General features: G+C 42.8%; 2 protein-coding genes across 9 annotated transcripts; both read left to right on the top strand.

Moving 5' to 3' along the window:
• Positions 1 to 126: 126 nt before the first annotated feature.
• On the top strand, positions 127 to 18,878 carry RNASE4 (ribonuclease A family member 4). 4 transcript variants are annotated; one of them, XM_047738719.1, is made up of 2 exons: positions 127 to 334; positions 17,625 to 18,878. In XM_047738719.1, exon 2 carries the CDS (start codon positions 17,642 to 17,644, stop codon positions 18,083 to 18,085), a length of 444 nt encoding a protein of 147 aa, XP_047594675.1. In that variant the 5' UTR covers positions 127 to 334; positions 17,625 to 17,641; the 3' UTR covers positions 18,086 to 18,878. The 4 variants fall into 4 exon arrangements, with proteins under 4 accessions (XP_047594675.1, XP_047594676.1, XP_047594674.1 ...); XM_047738720.1 differs by having other exon boundaries at positions 191 to 407; XM_047738718.1 differs by lacking the exon at positions 127 to 334 and adding an exon at positions 6,523 to 6,628.
• Positions 270 to 12,762, top strand: ANG (angiogenin). Of its 5 annotated transcripts, XM_047738722.1 has the most exons (4): positions 270 to 407; positions 4,381 to 4,486; positions 5,822 to 5,945; positions 12,139 to 12,762. In XM_047738722.1, exon 4 carries the CDS (start codon positions 12,157 to 12,159, stop codon positions 12,592 to 12,594), a length of 438 nt encoding a protein of 145 aa, XP_047594678.1. In that variant the 5' UTR covers positions 270 to 407; positions 4,381 to 4,486; positions 5,822 to 5,945; positions 12,139 to 12,156; the 3' UTR covers positions 12,595 to 12,762. The 5 variants fall into 5 exon arrangements, with proteins under 5 accessions (XP_047594678.1, XP_047594677.1, XP_047594679.1 ...); XM_047738723.1 differs by lacking the exon at positions 4,381 to 4,486 and having other exon boundaries at positions 296 to 407; XM_047738721.1 differs by lacking the exons at positions 4,381 to 4,486; positions 5,822 to 5,945 and having other exon boundaries at positions 273 to 407.
• Positions 18,879 to 19,391: the final 513 nt, after the last annotated feature.

Raw genomic sequence — 19,391 nt, 5'->3', positions numbered from 1 at the left:
CTCGGAAGGACCGCCTCGCTCCCAGGAGCAGGGGCTGGTGTCCCCAGGCCCGTTGTCCCCGGAGGTGCGTGGGGCTCGGGTCTACAGGCCCTCTCCTTTCCCAGGCAGGGCCCGCCCGCCGCTCCCACTGCAGAGGCGGGTCTAGGCGGGAGGGGCGTCCCGGGAGAAACGGGGCGCGGTCCCAACTGCACCGAGGCTCCCGCGCCGCCTTCTACTCCCTGCTGCCTGCCGGGTCCGTTCGTGTACACACACGTATGCCGACCCTACCCAGGATCCAAAGCAAGATTTAAAAGGAAGTCTTTGCGTCTTCTACCAGCTCCCTATCATCATACAGGCAGGGGAAGAAGCCGTGAGAAAAACTTCTTTCCGCTGTCCTGCGCGTTTCTGCAGCCTCGTTCCAGGCCGAGGTGGGTTCACATCCTGCTCTCTCTCCTCCTACTCAGTAGTTTCACCAAGAGCGTTTTGGCCCGAGAAGCCCCTTCTTAGCAGAGACGGTGTGGGGCTCCTCGGGGAGGCGTTTGCAGAACCGGATTGGAGCCGCTGAGGAGTGCGAAGGAAGGTCAAAAGTCTTGTTCTTTTATGAGTTAGCGACTCTACATTTCTACCCTGAGATTTACTTCCCGCAGCCGAGCAGAGACATTCTAGGCGCTAGACTTACCCCAAGCAGACACGGCTTCGGGAAAGTCTAGCGCCTAGCATGTAGGCTCAGAAGAGGGCGCAGAATTGGCGAAGGGGGTGGAGGCCCGGGAAGGCCTGCACTTGCCCAAACCTAAGGATTCTTTACTTAGTACCCAGGTGGATCGCCAGATTTAGGCCTTGTCCAGTTTTTGCCAGCATAACTGCCTTTGGGGCTTGCGTTTTTGTTTCCTGGTGTTTCACTTCTCTCTCCCCACCCACAGCCAATGTTGCAAAATTCCGGGATTCACTGCCAACAGGTTCTTCTTTAAGCTTTCTTACTAAAGTGTTGGGATCCTCAATTTTTTTAGTCTGAGACAGCGTGTCATATGGTAACACATGGGCAAAACAGAACATCTTTATTCAAGAAGGACAGTAAAAACAGTTTCAGCATCATTCTGGGGACTAGGGAAATCTCAAATGAGGCAAGACCCTCCCTCTGTGTCCCTAACCTTATAATCAAGTCATAAATGTAATCACTAGAAACTCAAGTGGTATTATTATCTAAACAGCACTGGCCAACTTCCCAGAAGCAGTCTCAGGTATTCAAAGAACTAACAACAACACAGTTACTAACTAGCTAGTGCAGAAGGATAATTTTGTTACACACAACTTTATTTTAAGCAACTCTTTTTACAGATAAAATATTATTGAAATTCATGGAATATTCAGTAGGTTTTCCTCAAACAGCAGCTTTCAGTGGCATCTTTAAAATTAGCTTTGATTTTCTAGAAATTGCTAGTGTGGACTATGAAACCTATGTGGTGCATTGGAAAGCTTCTAGTCCCTGGAACACCAGATGTTCCTGGTGCAGTACATGTTTTCTTTCTCTGTACCTCAGTATCCTCATTTGTTCAATGAGGCCTTGATAGATAGTCCTCCAGGTCTCCCTCTTTCTTATTCTATGACTTCTTGGGGGTGACAGGGTGGTAGTAAGATGGTACTTATAGAAAAGAAGGTACCCTATTAATGTGGACAAGAGCTATGTAATTTGGCAGAACAGATGGGGAAACCATTCCAGGAAAAGAAGAATGGCTCTGGCTATTGGTGCAAGAGCAGATGTCAGGTTACAATCAGGCAAAGGTAAGAGATTTGTCAAGTTATTGTTGGAAGCATTTGCCCATGTGATTCAGAAATTAAAGTAGATGGCTAAGAAAGTGGACGGAAGCAGGCCAATGAAGCCCCTCATTAAAAGTTTTCATTTAGGGGTGCCTGGGTGGCTCAGTGGGTTAAACCTCTGCCTTTGGCTCAGGTCATGATCTCAGGGTCCTGGGATTGAGCCCCACATCGGGCTCTCTGCTCAGCAGGGAGTCTGCTTCCCCCACTCTCTCTGCCTGCCTCTCTGACTACTTGTGATCTCTCTCTCTCTCTCTCTCTCTCTGTCAAATAAATAAAAAAAATCTTAAAAAAAGAGTTTTCATTTAATCTGTATTTGAGTGAAGAGCAATCTCTGTTAACAGTTATTCTCAGCAGAACACCTTGAAATCTGGGAAAGAGAATGGGCACAAAGCTCAGTTTGTTGAAAAGTGAATGTGTAACTTCTGTTTTGTTTGAAAACACACAAGCATGTCAACAAGACTTTGGCCCATTCTCCCTTAGTCATAGTGTCTCCCACTCCTGGAGATGTTATCCTTCTTTTCATTGGATCTTCATCCTCTTTTAACCATTAGTTCTGTTAGTAAATTAATTTCATGCTTATAAACCTAAAAAAAAAATGTTAGAGTTCAAACAAATGAAAAGATTAGTCACTTCTCTCCATCACCTAATTTTATAATTTGTCTTAAGGACAGAATTAAACATATGTACTCTGTATAAAGGGTAAAGGACACCAGCACTTGAGTCCTTAGAAGAAGAACCCTGGGCTGCCTGTGTCTATGTGCAAGGTGTGAAGAAGAGACACAGGAAATTTTTCAGGAAAAGGATGATGATTTTTAAGTTGAAGCTGTCAAAACATTTTTAAAAAATATATGATTGGCCTTTATTCAATTGACAATTGCTTTGCACCTATTAAAATTACTGAAGATTTTTATACATATACATATATATATGTATATATATATATTTTCCTTGTTTTAGGTAGTTTGCAGTACAAATGAATAAGCACTTAGAGGCATTTTAATGAAATAGTCAAACTTTTTTCCCAATTAACCACTCACCATTCACCTAACCGGTTTTTTGTGTGGGGGAGGCTGTGAATTCTCCCCAAGTTGTCAAGTGAAATCCCAGAGGCCAGAAAGTGACCTGGCTGTGTTCAGACGCTAGAGGCTGCTCCCCAGCACCACAGCATAAAGCTAACATCAGAAGCTGATCTGTTTGTGTGAGTTGGTGTTTGAATTGGTGTTTCAAGCCATGGGACTGTGTGTGTGTGTGTGTGTGTGTGTGTGTGTGTGTGATGCTGGAATGGAGTACCTTATCTCTGCCTTCAGGTGATTTACTAGAGATTTACTCGAGCCTGTTGCTCAAGTCATCTTGATCCCCACAGACTGTGGGAGTTGGCAGCTTCTTCTGTAGTCTGGGATTGCTGAGGTCTTAAGGGTGTTGTATGGGCCTGGCAGTGTCTTCCCCACCAAACGACAGGCTTGTAGCTCTTTAGAATTCAGTTCTTCAGCCCCTTTAAAAAAGTGATATATTATTAATTTAAAATAGGTACTACTCAAATAGTTAGGGTTTGCCCACAAAAGGAAAGTCCGCATTCGGGTGCTCTGTTATATACCAGTAGAGACCCCACTCAGTGAGCCCCATGTCTTGTTGAATAATCTCTCTGTACCTAAAGGACTTTGTATTGTATGGGCAGAAACACCTGTCCCTTCCTTTCCAGAGACTTCAGTAACTCTGAGGCACCAGGTACTGAGGGAGAGGTAGTTTGTGGCTGTGTGCTTGGTCCTTTTTTCACTTCCTCAGACTTTTTTCCTTTTAGCTCAGAATTTGGGTGGAGATGTAGGAAAAAGGGAAGAGGGCAGGGGAAAAAAGCGAAGCGTAGGCAGAACTGTGCCTTACCACAGCTGAAAAGCCACTGAAGTTTGTCTTTTCCAGGTTTGCCATGCTGTCTACTTTTCCTCCTCCTCAAATCCTCAAGCCACTCCAGCTACCAAAATCTATTCTTTTTTTAAGATTATCATTATTTGAGAGAGAGAGTGAGAGTATGTCAGTAGGGAGGGGCAGAAGCAGACTTCCCACCAAGCAAGGAGCCTTATGTGGGGGTTGATCCCGGACCCCTGGATCGTGACTTGAGCCAAGGCAGACCCTTAACCAACTGAGCTACCCAGGCACCCCCTCCAAAAACCATTCTTAGGACAGCCTCTACAGCTCATGCACAAGCATGTGTGAATCGAATCACAGCCTGTTTAAGGAGTTAATCCTCCTATAGATTTTTACATTAGAATAGAGACCAATACCTAAGAAATGAAGGTCAGGATTTACCACTAATGCCAGAAGCAGAGTTTTCCTGGGAACTTTGGAAGCCTTCCAGTTCTACCTGGGAATTAGGCCTACCTTGTTTGGTAACTGCTGCGAAACCCAATTGTGCCTGCAAGTCTTAACAGAAGCCAGGAGAATCTGTATGGTTGGGATCTCCAAAGTGAGACCAGATGGCACATTTCTAGAAGCACTGAGGGCTAACAAGAACAACTTGGGGCCTAGGAGTCAGCCACTCTTTGAGATACTAAGAATGCAGAGATGAGTGACGTAATTATTCTTCTCTCTAAGGGTTCCATCTAATGGAGAGACAAGAAGATTAATTAATCATCAAAAGATGATGGCTAATGGCGTGTTTGCCAACCTAAAGTAAAGCCAGATCCATCCCACCCATGCTGTAAGAACTCCAGATCAGCTCACATTCTTCTCTGAGCATTTCTGAAGTTCCCAGGGGGTGTAAACATATTTGCAAACTAGCCCCTTTAACCCAGACAGAGAAGCTGCCATTTACTTCTTTTTGCTCTGCCTCCCTGGGTGAGGTCTATCCCTGCACCCGGCCCATGCTGCTAAAAATGTCTGAAGGTGCCAACACGCAGTGTCCTCTTCCTTTTTGATAGAGCAAATGGTCTGACCTGTTGTTCTAGCTCTTGTCCAGACGTGCCTCAATCTGAACCAAAGGGATCCTCACGGTGGGGAAGGTGCTTTACTTCCCGTCCCACCCCTATACCACCTCTGGTCAACCATGGAGTGAGCTCCTTCACACTAACTTGCTGTATGCTTTCTGAACCTTATAGAGATTTAATGAAACAACCTTGATTTTTATGAAAGTTGTTACTGCCGTGCCTTCCTTCCTCTAGGCCCCAGGAGGCGGGGTCAGAGGGGATGTGAGCAGAGCACACTGTAGTCCTGGCCTGACACTGCTCCATAGCCTTGGCATCATTCTCCCTCCTCTCATCATGTCCTTCTCTATGGATGAATCCTTTCCCGGGACATCACAGACTCTTACACAGATAGGCTTCACTCAGGCTGACTCACCAGCTTTTCACACACACCAGGGCACGTCAGAAGTCTAGAGGCTACGCAGCATAAGCTGTCAGCTTGGGACTGTGGCTCCGTGCTTGCCTCAGCCTGGTGTGTACTGGTTACAGAGAATCCTCCAAGGAAGATGTGGGCCCCTTCTCCTGGGATGGGTTGGGATTGAGGAGAGCCTGTCAGATTCAGAGGTGGTGTTGCTCATGCCGAGTGTGGAAAGATGAGTAGATCCTCTCCCTGAAGACAAGGAGTTTGAAGTCCGACTGGACTATCCTTCTGTTGTTTGAACTGGCAGTTTCTTTCATGAGAAAAACTGACTTCCATAACACCTACCTCACACAGTCCTGGTGATGGTCAAATATAATCAAGTGTGTGAGAGTTTCATAAAATGAAAGGCAATGACTATTATTATGATTATAATTATTAGGATGATTTCAAGTCCAGTCATTTTATTGGCAGTGCGCCAGTCTGGATTGACACCTCAGAGACAGGCAACTGAAAACTTGAAGGTAGATGGATGGCAACCGAGGGTTGAGGATTTTTTTTAAAAATAGCACTCTTGGAGATTCAGCAGCAGCGGAGTGGTTACTGAGGGTCTGTGAAACAGTTGGCATCCTGTGCTGCCTGATATTTGAAACCGTAGGATCTTTATAAAGTGACCCCAGTAAACTTTGACCCAGTTGGCTTGTTTCTATTTGAGCGACAGAGCCACTTGGTGAGTAGATGCAATACCAGGGTTGCACTGATGGTGGAGATAACCAATTTTACATCTACTTTACAAGGAACAGAAGATTGAGTGCTGAGGATTAATCTTTTGTGAACAGGTAAGGATGAAAGGAACGAGAAGCCCTTGAAATAAGGCAAGGAAACTTCTGGGGGTTAGTGGCTGGAAGGTTGAGGGCAGGGACAGGGTACTAAGAGCTGTTATATAACCTTCTCTAGGAATGCTTTCCTGGTTCTGTGCAATCTATGGAAGAGTCTACTTAGCATCTTTTTGTAAAACCAAATTATGTGGGTAAAAACAGAGGACAGTGGGACAGCATCCTGCTGGGAGGCCACATCTTACTCTGCAGGCTTCCTCCAACACAGTTCTTAGAGATGGCCCATAAGATCAGAAACAATATCTTCTGGATCCAGATCACTGCATGTCTTGTTATGGGTAGGAGTCGGAACCACAGACATCAGAAAAAGGCAACTGTGGGACAAAAGACCATGTTTATCAAAGTTGGCCTCCCAGAACAAATCTCTAATTCATGTGGGTTAATGTTCGACCCAGTCTTGCCCAGGGAAAGGTGAATGACTCTCTTTGTTTGTCCAAGTGCAGTGTCCTTGGTTTTCATGTCTCTGCCAGCATCGGGGATCTTTAGACCTAGTCTTCCCTCCCCGTTTGTCTGATCACTATATAATCAGAACTGAGAGGGACCTCCAGGTTCATACAGCTGGAACCCATCTCCAGGAACCAACAGCTGGAACCCATCTTCAGTTGGAAGGAAACTTCCAGACTTCTGTAAGACTCTTCCTCCTGGGTAACCCATTTCTCTATTTGTTTATATATGTATACTATTTCTAGACATCCATCCATTTCAATGAAACCATTTTTTCCCTTTTAAAAACTCTTGGCCCAAGTTCATGAATTAAGAAAGAAACAAATTAGATTCTAAAGTTTAAAATGCAAACAGATTTCTTCTGGGATAGCCTAAACGTGGATAAAGGGAAATTAGTAAGACTGGGAGCAAGTGGTGATTTGGGAGGGATTCCTAAATTGTGGTAAAGTCCCCAAAGATCTAGGAAAAGCATCTGCTGGAGGGTTATCTGGAGCTCCCTGCCCTGACATTTTATGTGACTTAGCAAGGAAAGAAACAGAGAATATACTTTTAGCTCTGTTTTCTTGTAAACCTTCCCACTAATTTCTTTCCTTAAAGTTTTGGATGCTCTTTGAAAACACAATGGAACAACACATGCCAAGGTTAAAAAAAAAAGGTATAATGTCAGTTTGAAGAGAAGAAAGAAAGAAGGAGATAGAGGAATATGCATTGGGTAGTAAGCTTTCAGTTTGGATAATATTGACCTAGAACATATAAAAGCATGAGGCTATGTTAATGGAAGTTGTATTCATAGTCATAATCATAAACTATCAAGTTAACTCCCTGGTGTATAAAGTTTGATGGATCTTTTGAATACAAAACATTGTCTAAGGGGAGAGAAAGAGTATTTTAATTTTTGTGAAGACTAAGGGACTGGTTTGAGACAGAAGGTGAAGTTCGTCTAAAAAACAAGTTGTGGGAAAAATGCCAGCGATGAAAATCTGACAGTTATGTGCTTAGGTGTAGAAAGGTATGTGTGAATGAATTTGACCACCAGATAGGAGGCTCTGCACACTTGGCCTAGGCAGATTCACTTCTGCACCCCATATAATGTCTTACGTGTTTTCTCCCAATTCCATTTCAACTCCCACTTTTGGGAAATTTCGTATGGAATATATAAGTAAGGAAGTTATGAATGGCAGAGCAGATGTTGTTACTGGTAACCCTAGTGTATACTTGCTGGCATTTGGTTTCTGGATGTCTTAGGAAATTAAGATTATAATAAGCCTGGACAAACCTTAGCTGAATTATTACAGAATGAATGTGCAAATTCTGCAAATCAGAAACAAAGATATTCTTTAACCTCTAAGACTGAGATGTGAGGACCTTCAACCTCCAACAAGCAAAAGCTTTTTTAGGATATGAAGAGCCTATGTAGTGTCAGTCCAGTGTCTTAACTAGAGGTGGTCTGTGGGCTTGGCTTACCTGCTGAGCCTAAGAATGATGCTTCTCAGTCAATCTGTTAGCTATTTCTTCTGGCTGGTGCCTTTTGCCACCAAACTAAACTTACACAAGTAACTTACTTGTCTCTCAATTCAAGTGGAAGAAAAGGAAAGGAAAGGAAAGGAAAAGGCTTTTATGCTTAATGAGAACTACGGAATTTCAGGCCTTAACTGATAGCAACTCTCTTTCTACAGATGAACAAATTTAGGCCTGGGGGGGGAAAATGAAGTCAATCATTAAAAACATAATTATTGAGGGCCTACCATGAGGCAGGGGCTCTGTCCTCCTACTGATTACACACCAGTAGGAAACACTGACAAGTAAACAGGTCATTGTTTGCCCAAGACCACATAGATAATAGTGGAAATGGCACCTATGAAAGCTGACAACAGGTAAATCTTTATTTGATTATGTCCTTGTGGACAGATCAGCTTTGCGATTTTTGCTTTGACACTTATATTTAGTGAAGTGTCCTTCATCTTAATATCTAAAGCATAGAGTGTTTGGACAGAGACTCTAGGTAGACCTGTGGGCTCACACTCCCTTCTGTGAGCAGCAGTATCCCCACAACCTGTATAATACCAGCACATCTACCCAAGGTCTCTTCCGTAGCCTTGAATGGTTGGGAACATCCCTATCCACCACTGCCACCTAGGGACTCTCTGGGGGTACTACCAGTTCTGGTTCTATTTCCCGATTTTTTTTTTTTTTTTTAAACTCTTGGGACTCTGACTCTGCAAGAGATGTGCCGACTGTGTGAACTCTTTGAAGGTGCACTGGATCTTGAGATCCTGTAATTCTACAGTTACCTTCGACTTTAGAAGGTAATATTTGCTGTGAAGTGTGTAAACCTGGAGATTCACAGACGTGTACCCGTGGGGCTAATAATACATTATATGTCTATAAAAAAAAAAAAAGAAGAAGGCAATATTTGTCTATTGCTGAGCAAGAAACTTAGTTGATTCCAAATCAATAAAACTTTGAAGAGATCTTCCAAAAAACTAAAAAAAGAGAACACACCCAGGAGCCTGGGAAGCACAATAGAAGTGTAAAGAGCAGGGTAGCGGGACAGGAGCAGCTGTGTTGGAGCAGCAGCCCTGTAGGAATACTTGTTAGTCTTTTAGGGGTGACTCTCCCCCCTGCAGTTGTATACCACTTTCTTGCTAAGTGCAATTTCACTTGATTCTGTTGCAAATGATATGCTAAGTGCTTAATGGAAACCTTTTCAGCTGCTACTTACATCAGTGTTGTGGAATAGTCAAAAGATTTCTTAGGAGTGTACCAAATTTGTTTATAGTTATTATGAAACAGACAAGGCAAATCAATGCCAAATGTTGATAAGAGAGCTCACTTTGTTTACTATTGTCACATGTCTTTCCATGTAACCAGCAAAATCCCAGACTCCCTTGTTTTTCTGGATGCACAATCATACTCCCAGTACTGTTTAGCAACCCTGCAGGCCTAGTGCTAGAACCTATGGCCTCTGTGAGGGCTACAAAATTATTTGATATGGGCACCTGGGTGGCTCAGTTGGTTGAGCGACAGCCTTCAGCTCAGGTCATGATCCTGGAGTCCGGGGATCCAGCCCCACAGCAGGCTCCCTGCTCAGCAGGGGGTCTGCTTCTCCCTCTGACCTTCCTCCTCTCAATCTCTCTCTCTCTCAAATAAATTAAAAAAAAATCTTTAAAAAATTTTATTTGATATGAAAATCGTGGTTATGACTTTCACAAGAAAGCACAAAATAGATTATTCTTTTTTTAAGATTTTATTTATTTATTTGAGAGAGAGATAGTATGAGAGGAGAGAGGTCTGTGGGAGAAGCGGACTCTCTGATGAGCCTGAGCTGAGCAGGGAGCCTGATGTGGGACTTGATCCCAGGACTTCAGGATCGTGACCTGAGCCAAAGGCAGTTGCTTAACCAACTGAGCCACCCAGGCGCCCAGGAAAGCACAAAATAAAAATTAATAATTTAATGTCTATGAAAATATACCATTTATTTTTAAATTTAGTATTCATAGGAATTATATTACATTTAAGAATAATTTGAAGGTCAAATTTTTTTCCCTTGCAAGAATTTCTAAGTATGTGTGATGATTGCCAAAAAACACCCTACCCAGTCATAAATTAAATGAATTACTGACAAACAATTTGAGAAACAAAATTATAAAAATCAATCCCCCCCCCTTTTTTTTTGATAGGGAGAGAGGTGGATAGGGGCAGAGGGAGAGAGAGAATCTTAAGCAGACTCCACACTGAGCATGGAGCTGAGGCAACATGGGGACTCAGTCTCACAACACTGCGATCATAACCTAAGCCAAAATCAAGAGTCTGACACTTAACTGACTGGGCCACCCAGGCACGCTATAAAATCGGTTTCAAATTTACAGTGAAAATAATTTTTATTGTTGAATGTGGGGGTATTCACATATATTTGATACAATGTATAGGAGTATGGTGATTTTTGTCATTCCAGTTTAAGTATTTGGGCTGCCAAAGCAAGCATGGACTACGGTGGTTTTTAAAAGCTCTGAATATTCTTTAAAATTTTCTCCAAAGAACTAAAAGTATAATCAGAAACTACCTGCTGCAAACACCAAGTATCTTTCAATTCTCAAATCTTCAAATTTCATAAGAAATAAGACCTTAAAAGTTCATAAAAAAATTGTTCTCTGTTTTGTTATAATCTGTATTTGCTTAATTCCATTTTTAATTATCCATCACTGAGTTAAAATCATGCTCCAGGAAGAAGTACCATGTTTACCCTGTGGGTGTGTTTGAGTATCTGGCACACCACCCCAGGGATGTGGGAGTTCTAGAGTTTGAGACTGACAGCTCTTTCCTGAGAGATAATGGCAGCAATCCTCTTCTCTTTCTTCTTCTTTTGAGAAAGATTTGAGAAATCATTGCAGCAAGTTGTAAAGCCTTTGACTTGATGAAAAGATCTAAGGACGGGGGCCAGGCTGGCTCAGTTGGTAAAGCATGTGACTCTTGATCTCAGGGTTGTGAGTTTGAGCCCCATGTGTGGCATAGAGTTTACTTAGAAAAAATAAAAAAAGGTCTAAGGAGTTGTTTTGGGGTTTGTTTTTGTTTTTACCACATGGTAACATCATTTGCCTGTGGTGTTCAGTCTATATACATGTGCAGGGAAAATTAGGTAATATTCTTTGAAAATAATCCAAGGTGTTTCCAATGTAAGAGGCACCTAGGAATAAGCTTCTATTCTTCTTTTTCCAGTCCTTTGTAAGAGTTCACCCCAGAACCACTTGTAAACTTTACATGGGTTCTTCCATGTTTCTCCCTGCTCTTTCTCAATGGTACATCATAATTGCACCTTTGGCCATGAAACATCTACTTCTTGGGAAACTAGGGCTGCCTCCCTTCACCTGAGGATAAACTGCTCTCAAATGCTCTCCTCACAGCCCGCCGACTAACTATCATGATTACCCAGAATCCTGTCTTCAACAGTCTTCTGATTGAGCCTTCCCTGGGCTCAGGGTTCCCTAAAAGTCCCCCTTCTTCATAGCTCTCACCTCTTATCTTATTGTCTCATCTGAGGAAATTGGAGCTCCCATCCCTTCTCTGTGGATGCTACATCCTCTTTTAGGGAGGCATTTGGTGTGTCTTGATGGTCTTTGTGTTTCTGGACCTAGCACAGTGGTCTGATACCTGCAAGGGCTTGTGTAAAATTTGTTACTACAGTAACTGATAAATGAGTGAAAGGGTGTGAATGGGTTTTGTAATGCTACGATATGGTAAATAAATACTCACCAATTCTGAGGGATAGAAAAATATGGATGGCACATGAAGTTGTGTTCAGGAAACTTTTTAAAAAAGATTTATTTATTTATTTATTTGTCAGAGAGAGAGATAGAGAGAGAGAGAAAGAGAGTAAGCATGAGCAGGGGAGAGCGAGAAGGAGGTTCCCTGCTGAGCAAGGAGCCCCATGCAGGACCCTGGGATCATGACCTGAGCTGTAGGCAGACGCTTACCCGACTGAGCCACCCAGGCGCCCCTCAGGAAACTTTTAAATAGACTTTCCAAAGAAACAGATTGACAAAAAGTTTGAGATTAATGAGGAAGAGAAAAGAAAAGATGTAATTAGGTGACTGAAGATATTTGATTCATGTCAGAGAGGAAGGTCCCTGTACTTTTAGCCTGATCGGGCAATGCTCTTCTATACCCCTACCACACCTCCTTTTGCCTTTGGCAGGACCCTTTACTGGAAGAGATGATGGTGGGCCTGGGCTCCCTGTTGTTGGTCTGCATGCTGGGTCTGGGTCTGACCCCACCAGCCCTGGCTCAGGATGACCCTAGGTACAGAAGCTTCCTGACCAAGCACTATGATGCCAAACCATGGGGCCGGAATGACAAATACTGTGAAATCATGATGAAGAGAAGAGGCCTGACCACACCCTGCAAAGACACCAACACCTTTATTCATGACAACAAGAACAACATCAAGGCCATCTGTGGAAATAATGGAGAACCTTACGGAGAAGGTTTAAGACTAAGCAAGTCTCTTTTCCAGGTCACCACCTGCAGGCATAGGGGAGGGTCCCCTCGGCCTCCGTGCCAGTATAGAGCTACCGCAGGGTTCAGACACATTGTTGTTCTCTGTGAACATGGCTTACCTGTTCACTTTGATGAGTCCTTTTTCAGTCCGTAATCAGAGGCCACAGTTGGCTCTGCTGTCTTTTCCTTGCATTTCTCTCCACATCCCAGAATGGTGGTGGCAACATTCATGGTCAGGGGCCCAGAGAATGAGCTGCCTGGATCTCTTGTTTTCCATTTTACAACATGTTCAATAAATAAAAATGTCTCTGAAATCAGTAAGGCTCAGAGCCTTCTCACTAATTATTGTCCTATTAATCTTACCCATTTTCTCCGTTCAACTGCTCCCAGAGAGGATTGGATAGAATAGAAATGCCCTTTTCATTATCAGTTCCTTATCAGTCAGTAAGGAGGTGGACTTTAGCTTTCTATAAAGGTAAGGTGGTTAGATTCATCTTGCAGAGAGAACTAGGAAAACTCCAGGGCTCCCGACAAATAACAGAAGGGGAAAATAGAAAGGGGAAAATAATAAGCCAGTATTACTTTTACAAATGTTAAACCTTGAGGAGAACAGTTTAAGAGTAAATACCAATAGATTCATTCCACTTTCTTTCACACACGTACTTGTACATGCACTCCTGCATGAATTCCAAAAGGCAACTACCACTCATTTTAAGTAGGAGGTAATTTTTTGATGTTGCTTTGAATGGAATGTTCCTAAGATATTCTCATGGCTATTTTATATAAGGATACAAAAGTGATTATTTTATTATTTACGTATTTATTCATTGTTACATTATTTTCTCCTTAATCTCTTACTTTATTGACCAATGTCTGGTAACTGTCCAAGATCATAGATTCCAAACATTATCCCTTATTCTTCCTCAACTAGACTTGATTTTCAAGTAAACATACGCTTAGGTTGATAATACTCTCTTTGTAAAATATACTAACAATCCACAGGTTAAGTGATTAACTTCCTGTTAACCTAATTTCTATCAACTGCTGCCTCAATATTTTATTTGGAAAGTAGTTAATAAATTACAGTTATAAGTCACAGTTTTGCTATTTTGTGAATATATAACTATTGTGGTCACCATATTCCCAATGGTGGCCTCTCCTGCTGCCCACATTGCCCTGAAGTAGGCCCAAAACCCTAGTTGCTCGATACTCAGGTTATAGACCAGTATCTAGATGCCGTCCAGGAGAGCTAGGCCTTGCTGGAAATGTTCAGATTTTGGGAAGAAGTGATGGAGAAGTAGGTTACTGGTGTACCCTCAACCCATGAATCTGTCCACTTTGAGTTCTCTATTTCCAAATTGAAAACACTGTCTGTAGTTAGGAAGAAGAATTTTCCAAACCTCTCTTATTAGAAAAACTGTCTTACTATAAAATCTCAAAAACCCCTTAAGGAGTAAGTAAGGATTAAGTACTTAAAGTAAATAAGTACGAGTTTTTGGTAGAATATTTGGATCCTTTCTCAGGTTCTCCAACCAGTACTATCACCCTGATAAGAAGCAAAGTGACTTCCATACAGATCATTGCCCCACTCAAGCTCATGATAGAGAAGGTCAAAGGCATGGACCCTTGCTACATTGATCACACCATATTTATGAAAACTGGTGTCTTCTCCAAACATCTGCTTATAGCATTGCCATTGCATACTCTGCTCTAGTCTTAGGACAAATGACTATTTCCTGGGAAATTGCATGGCAGTGGGGTGGAGGTGCTTCCTGACTTGTAGAGGAAGCTAGCAGCTATGGAGCCAATCCTAGTACTTTTTGCTCTTGGTCTCTTATTCTCTCATTTTCAAAAGCTGTTTAAAATGAAATATCAGGGACGCCTGGGTGGCTCAGTTGGTTGGACGACTGCCTTCAGCTCAGGTCATGATCCTGGAGTCCCGGGATCGAGTCCCGCATCGGGCTCCCAGCTCCGTGGGGAGTCTGCTTCTCTCTCTGACCTTCTCCTAGCTCATGCTCTCTCTCACTGTCTCTCTCTCAAATAAATAATAAATAAAATCTTAAAAAAAATAAAATGAAATATCAAGTCACAAGCAGGTCATTTTATCTGGAGTGAATCATTTGAGAAATTGAAGTGCTGGTCAGCTGTACTTCATTGACTTTGCAAGGAAAAGAGAAGAATAACCTCAAAAATGTCATGTCCTTCAAGGAATGGTGGCATTCCGAGAAGAAAATTCCATGCAATTTAGAGAGGACAGATTTCTCTAGAGACAGAGCAGAAATTCTAGTAGTTCACCTTAAAAAGAGCCTTATAGGGGCACCTGAGTGGCTCAGTGGGTTAAGCCTCTGTCTTCAGCTCAGGTCATGATCTCAGGGTCCTGGGATCAGGGTCCTGAGATCAGGGTCCTGGGATCGAATTCCGCATCAGGATCTCTGCTCAGCAGGGAGCCTGCTTCCAACCCCCCCCCCGCCCCCCACCTCTCTGCCTACTTGTGATCTCTGTCTGTCAAATAAATAAAATCTTAAAAAAAAAAAGAGCCTTATAGTTTCCTGGGAATATAAGTACTCTACAACATAAAGGGGAAGGGATCCAAAATATATGTAATTTGCTGTAGTCATTCATTATTTTTATCAGATTGAAGGAAGCAAAGGAAATCAAGAAGAATGGAAATTGTGAAAAGATTTTGCCAACATTTACTAAACATTTTTTATGGGCTAGACATTGTGATAAGCACATTACAGCGATTTTATCATTTATTCTTTATAATATCTCTGAGAGGTAGGGATTATGATTATGCTCATTTTATTTATGAGAAAATATGCTGAGAGTTTAAGTAATTTCCCCAAGGTCACACAGTTAATGTGGCAAAGCTAAGTCTTTGGGATCATGGTATTCGAATTAGTTCTTATTGAGAGTCAATCTGGTGCAGCAGAAAAAGGCTTTGAGGCGTGTTCTGACCAAAAAGTATGTGTTGGGATGATTTGGCGGTCATTTGATTTTCTGTTGTTCCTAGAGCCTTGAGATGTACCCATTGACGTTTACATTGGACTTCTGTTGGCTAATATTTTCCCCTATCTTGTTAAATCAGTCGGTCGGTGCGGCTGAGATCGTGGGTTTGCTCTGCATGAATAGTTTACGTCTTCTCTGTAGCCAGTTATTTTGCTAAACCATGATCTCCATCACAAAGAACCAGGATGAGGGAAAGTAGACAGAACTGTGCAAGATGAGAGGTACAAGATTAAATTTGGGGAAAACAAAGTACACCATTGTGGTGAAACCATTACCCAAGTGCTAAGTGCGCCTTCAGAAGTTATATCCTTTGGTGCTGGGGTGAGGAGTAAATTGAACATAATTTCTCCCTGCCCCCTTCTCACAGCTCCTCATCTTCCCTCTCTTCCTTACTCTATTTCCCATATCAGCTACAGGCCCAAGAAATGACCTAGAGCTTTAAAACTTTCTGTGTAGAGGCAGAAGGCGGCTGTGAACCTAGGAGGTGGCATGGAAAAGAGCGATGGTTCTCTTTCCTCCTGGTCGTCACCGCTAACCAAAGTGTAGGCTTAGGTGGGACCTATTGCAGGTCCCTCCTCAGCCGTTTCAGTCCTTTACGCTCATGACCCGGCACCATGACGCGGCATCTCTGAAAACGAAGGACAGTAGTACCCAGAGATATCAACCCAGGAGTTTAGCTGAGGCTGATTGTGGACTGCACGTGTAGAAACGGGCCTTTCTGACTCCAGGTTGAAATGGAGATGATTTTTCTTTGCCCTCGTGAGGCAGCCCTGCCCCCCAGCAAGAGTCAAGGAGTTCGAGGTTTGACTCCATGTCAATCCCAGACTGACAGCCAGAGGGCAGCATCTAGCTAGAGTTGGTGAGTGACTCGCATTTCCCCTCCCACACTATTCCACCCAGATTCAATTCTGTTGCTAGGGAGAAGTAACTCTGAGCGTAAATATCGTTGGTATCTTGAATATTTAGGAAGTGGGACGGGAGAGGCAGTCCCGGGAGAGGATGGTGGAAAGAGTACGGATTTTAGAGCCAGAGAGAACTGGTTTCCTTTCTTTAATGAGTCCACCAAAGCGATTTCTCTAATCCATATCACAGTGCTTTCTTTGTTGTTGTTCCAGAGGTTTCTGTTTGTTAATTTCTAACTCTGTAAAACAAATGTTTATTTCCCGCCATCAAGAGGGGACAACACAAAGATGTTGCAACCAGAGACGATGGATAATTACCAACAGCTAAGGACAAGACAGGCAGAGAGAGCATCAAGGATAGATGCATGACAATAGATAGATTGTATCACCAGGGCCTAGTATTTTGAGTTGTACATACACCCAGGGGGGAAATAAAAGACACAATCCATGTCCTTTTTTGGTGGAGATTGTGCTGTTTAAATTTATTTTTAAATGTTTCTTAGCTTAGTGATCAATTCCACAAGACTGGAAAACACCGTCACTCTCTATATCCATTTCATTTCATTTGTTCACAAGCTCACTCATTACATTCATTTATTTAGCCAATATTCACTACCTTCAAAGCACAGTGGCTAGGTACTCTGCTTTCGTAGGGGCTCTTTATAGACGATGAACAGGATTTCCAAAAGGACCTGATTTTAATACCACAGGAAGAACAGCCATAGAAGAGGAAAGGCTACCCCCAGTATTACTCTGGCCTCTTTTTTGCACCTTCCTCAGTTCCGGATGTAAGGAATGAAAATCAGTTCTTAAACTTGCTCTGACATATCATGAGTGTATCCAAACTTTCGGAAATCGGAGTCTCCAGAGTACCAAAAACTCCAAAGATCCTATGACCAGAGAATTACCTCAAGAGATGGTCAACTCCAGTTTCCCTTAGATCTGCCGTTTCTTCCTGTTCCCTTTCTGACCACAGAGGCCAGACGCACTGGAGAACCACATGGTCAGTGTCTGTCCTGAGTCGCTGTACTCGATGAAGCGAGTTCTCTCCATAAAAGAGATGGGCTCTAATTTTCAGAGAAAAACATGTTTTGCAAACTATTCGCTCTTGGGAAAGCAAGACGAGAAAAGTGAACAGTGAAGAGTGGGGGAACTGGTACAAATGAGGAAAGAGGAGACTAGAGTTGAGGCAATGTCAGTTTGCCATTCCCCACACCTCTTCCCAGTGCCGCATCTCACCTTCCTTTCTTCTGCCCCTTGGGTTTCCATCTAGGCATCTCCAAGGCAGTGATGGCTCTCCAAAGGACCCGTTCACTGCTTCTGCTCTTGCTGCTGACCCTGCTGGGGCTGGGGCTGGTGCAGCCCTCCTACGGCCAGGATCGTATGTATCACCGATTCCTGCGGCAGCATGTGGACCCTGAGGAGACAGGTGGCAATGACACCTACTGCAACTTGATGATGCAAAGACGAAAGATGACCATGCGTCAGTGCAAGCGTTTCAACACCTTCGTCCATGAAGACATCTGGAACATTCGTAGTATCTGCAGCACCACCAATATCCAGTGCAAGAATGGCAAGATGAATTGCCATGAGGGTGTAGTGAGGGTCACAGACTGCAGGGAGACAGGAAGTTCCAGGTTCCCCAACTGCAGATACCGGGCATCAGCGAGCACTAGGCATGTGGTCATTGCCTGTGAGGGTGACCCGCAGTTGCCTGTGCACTTCGACAGATAGACACCAGCCTGTGGGGGTTACTGCCTGATCCATTGGCCTTTAACTTACTCCTTGAATAGCAATGAGTAATGCGTTTGGGCTGCCCTAGGCTCTGTCTCCTCTGCTTCTGACTCTTTTTCTCTTTATAACCTATTCTGTTAAGTACATTATATCAAAGAGAATTGGAGACATAAACTTATGATGAGTCCAGGCTTTTCTGTAGTAAATGTTTTGGCTTTCTTTTAAAATACTGGTTAGCTTAGCTCTCTCAGATCCTATCCTCTGGGATTTAGTCATTATATGGATTTATATAGCATTTCAAGCATTTCAAAGGGCTTACATCTAAATCATCTCATTTTAATAGCACAGCAGTGGTATAATGCTGCTGATGTTATATGTAGGAACCCAAAGTTCAGGGATTTGCTGAAGACCGTGAAATTAGTGGGAAAGCTGAGACAAAAATCCAGTTGAACTGGCTTCTAATCCAGGCCATTTTCCACTTCATCACAAGGATAGTTTTGAAAGTAACTGCTTTGGTTATTCCCAGAAGTCAGCTGTTGGGAGAAGTATTTGAAATTTGGAAATGCATGCTGGCAAAATGAGAGCCCTATCAGGATAATCTGGCTCCCTTGTTGTGCTGGGCTCTAACAGCATCAAGAAATGATACAAGAGATTTACTTTCTCTCTTCCTAGACTTTTGAATCTCTTTAGTAAGTCAGAATATTAAAAATGTAGGAGCTCACTTAAGACTCACTCACTCTTCCCAACGGAAACATCTTTCATGTTTTCCTTATAATAAAGGACTTAAACTGCAGGTATCTGAGAAGGTTGTGCTAAGGTTCTTGTGGGGGGGCATTTTTTCCCCCCTCCTACCCTCTTCAGTTTATAAGCATGCACACACCTTACTAGCCTCATGCACTCTGGCCAAAGATTAATGCCCAGCAGATCCATAACCATGACACAGAACCCCTTGTCTCATTTACTCCAGAGAGAATGATCCTTCCAATTCCCATGCCTCTTCCTTCTACCTTTGACTGTTTTAAACAAACTCTGGAACAGAGATATATGCAGATGCTGGCTGCTAAGGAAAGGAAGTGTGTGTGTGTGTGTGTGTGTGTAAGGACTAAACTGAAATCTTTTTTTTTATAATTGCATTATTATTTATATCTTCATGCATCATATCTGACATAGCTTTTTTTTACATAATTTAATTTTTTAAAAAATTTTTAAATTTATTTTCAGCGTAACAGTATTCATTGTTTTTGCACCACACCCAGTGCTCCATGCAATCCGTGCCCTCTCCAATACCCACCACCTGGTTAAACTG

This window comes from Lutra lutra, chromosome 7 (assembly GCF_902655055.1).
Source record: "Lutra lutra chromosome 7, mLutLut1.2, whole genome shotgun sequence".
Lineage (NCBI taxonomy): Eukaryota > Metazoa > Chordata > Mammalia > Carnivora > Mustelidae > Lutra > Lutra lutra.
Note: the sequence above shows the minus strand (reverse complement) of the source record. Positions and strands in the feature narration are given on the sequence as shown.

What these genes read in the sequence shown, in the direction of transcription:
- ANG (XM_047738722.1), top strand. Translation starts at nt 12,157, where the DNA reads ATGATGGTGGGCCTGGGCTCCCTGTTGTTGGTCTGCATGCTGGGTCTG.
- RNASE4 (XM_047738719.1), top strand. Translation starts at nt 17,642, where the DNA reads ATGGCTCTCCAAAGGACCCGTTCACTGCTTCTGCTCTTGCTGCTGACC.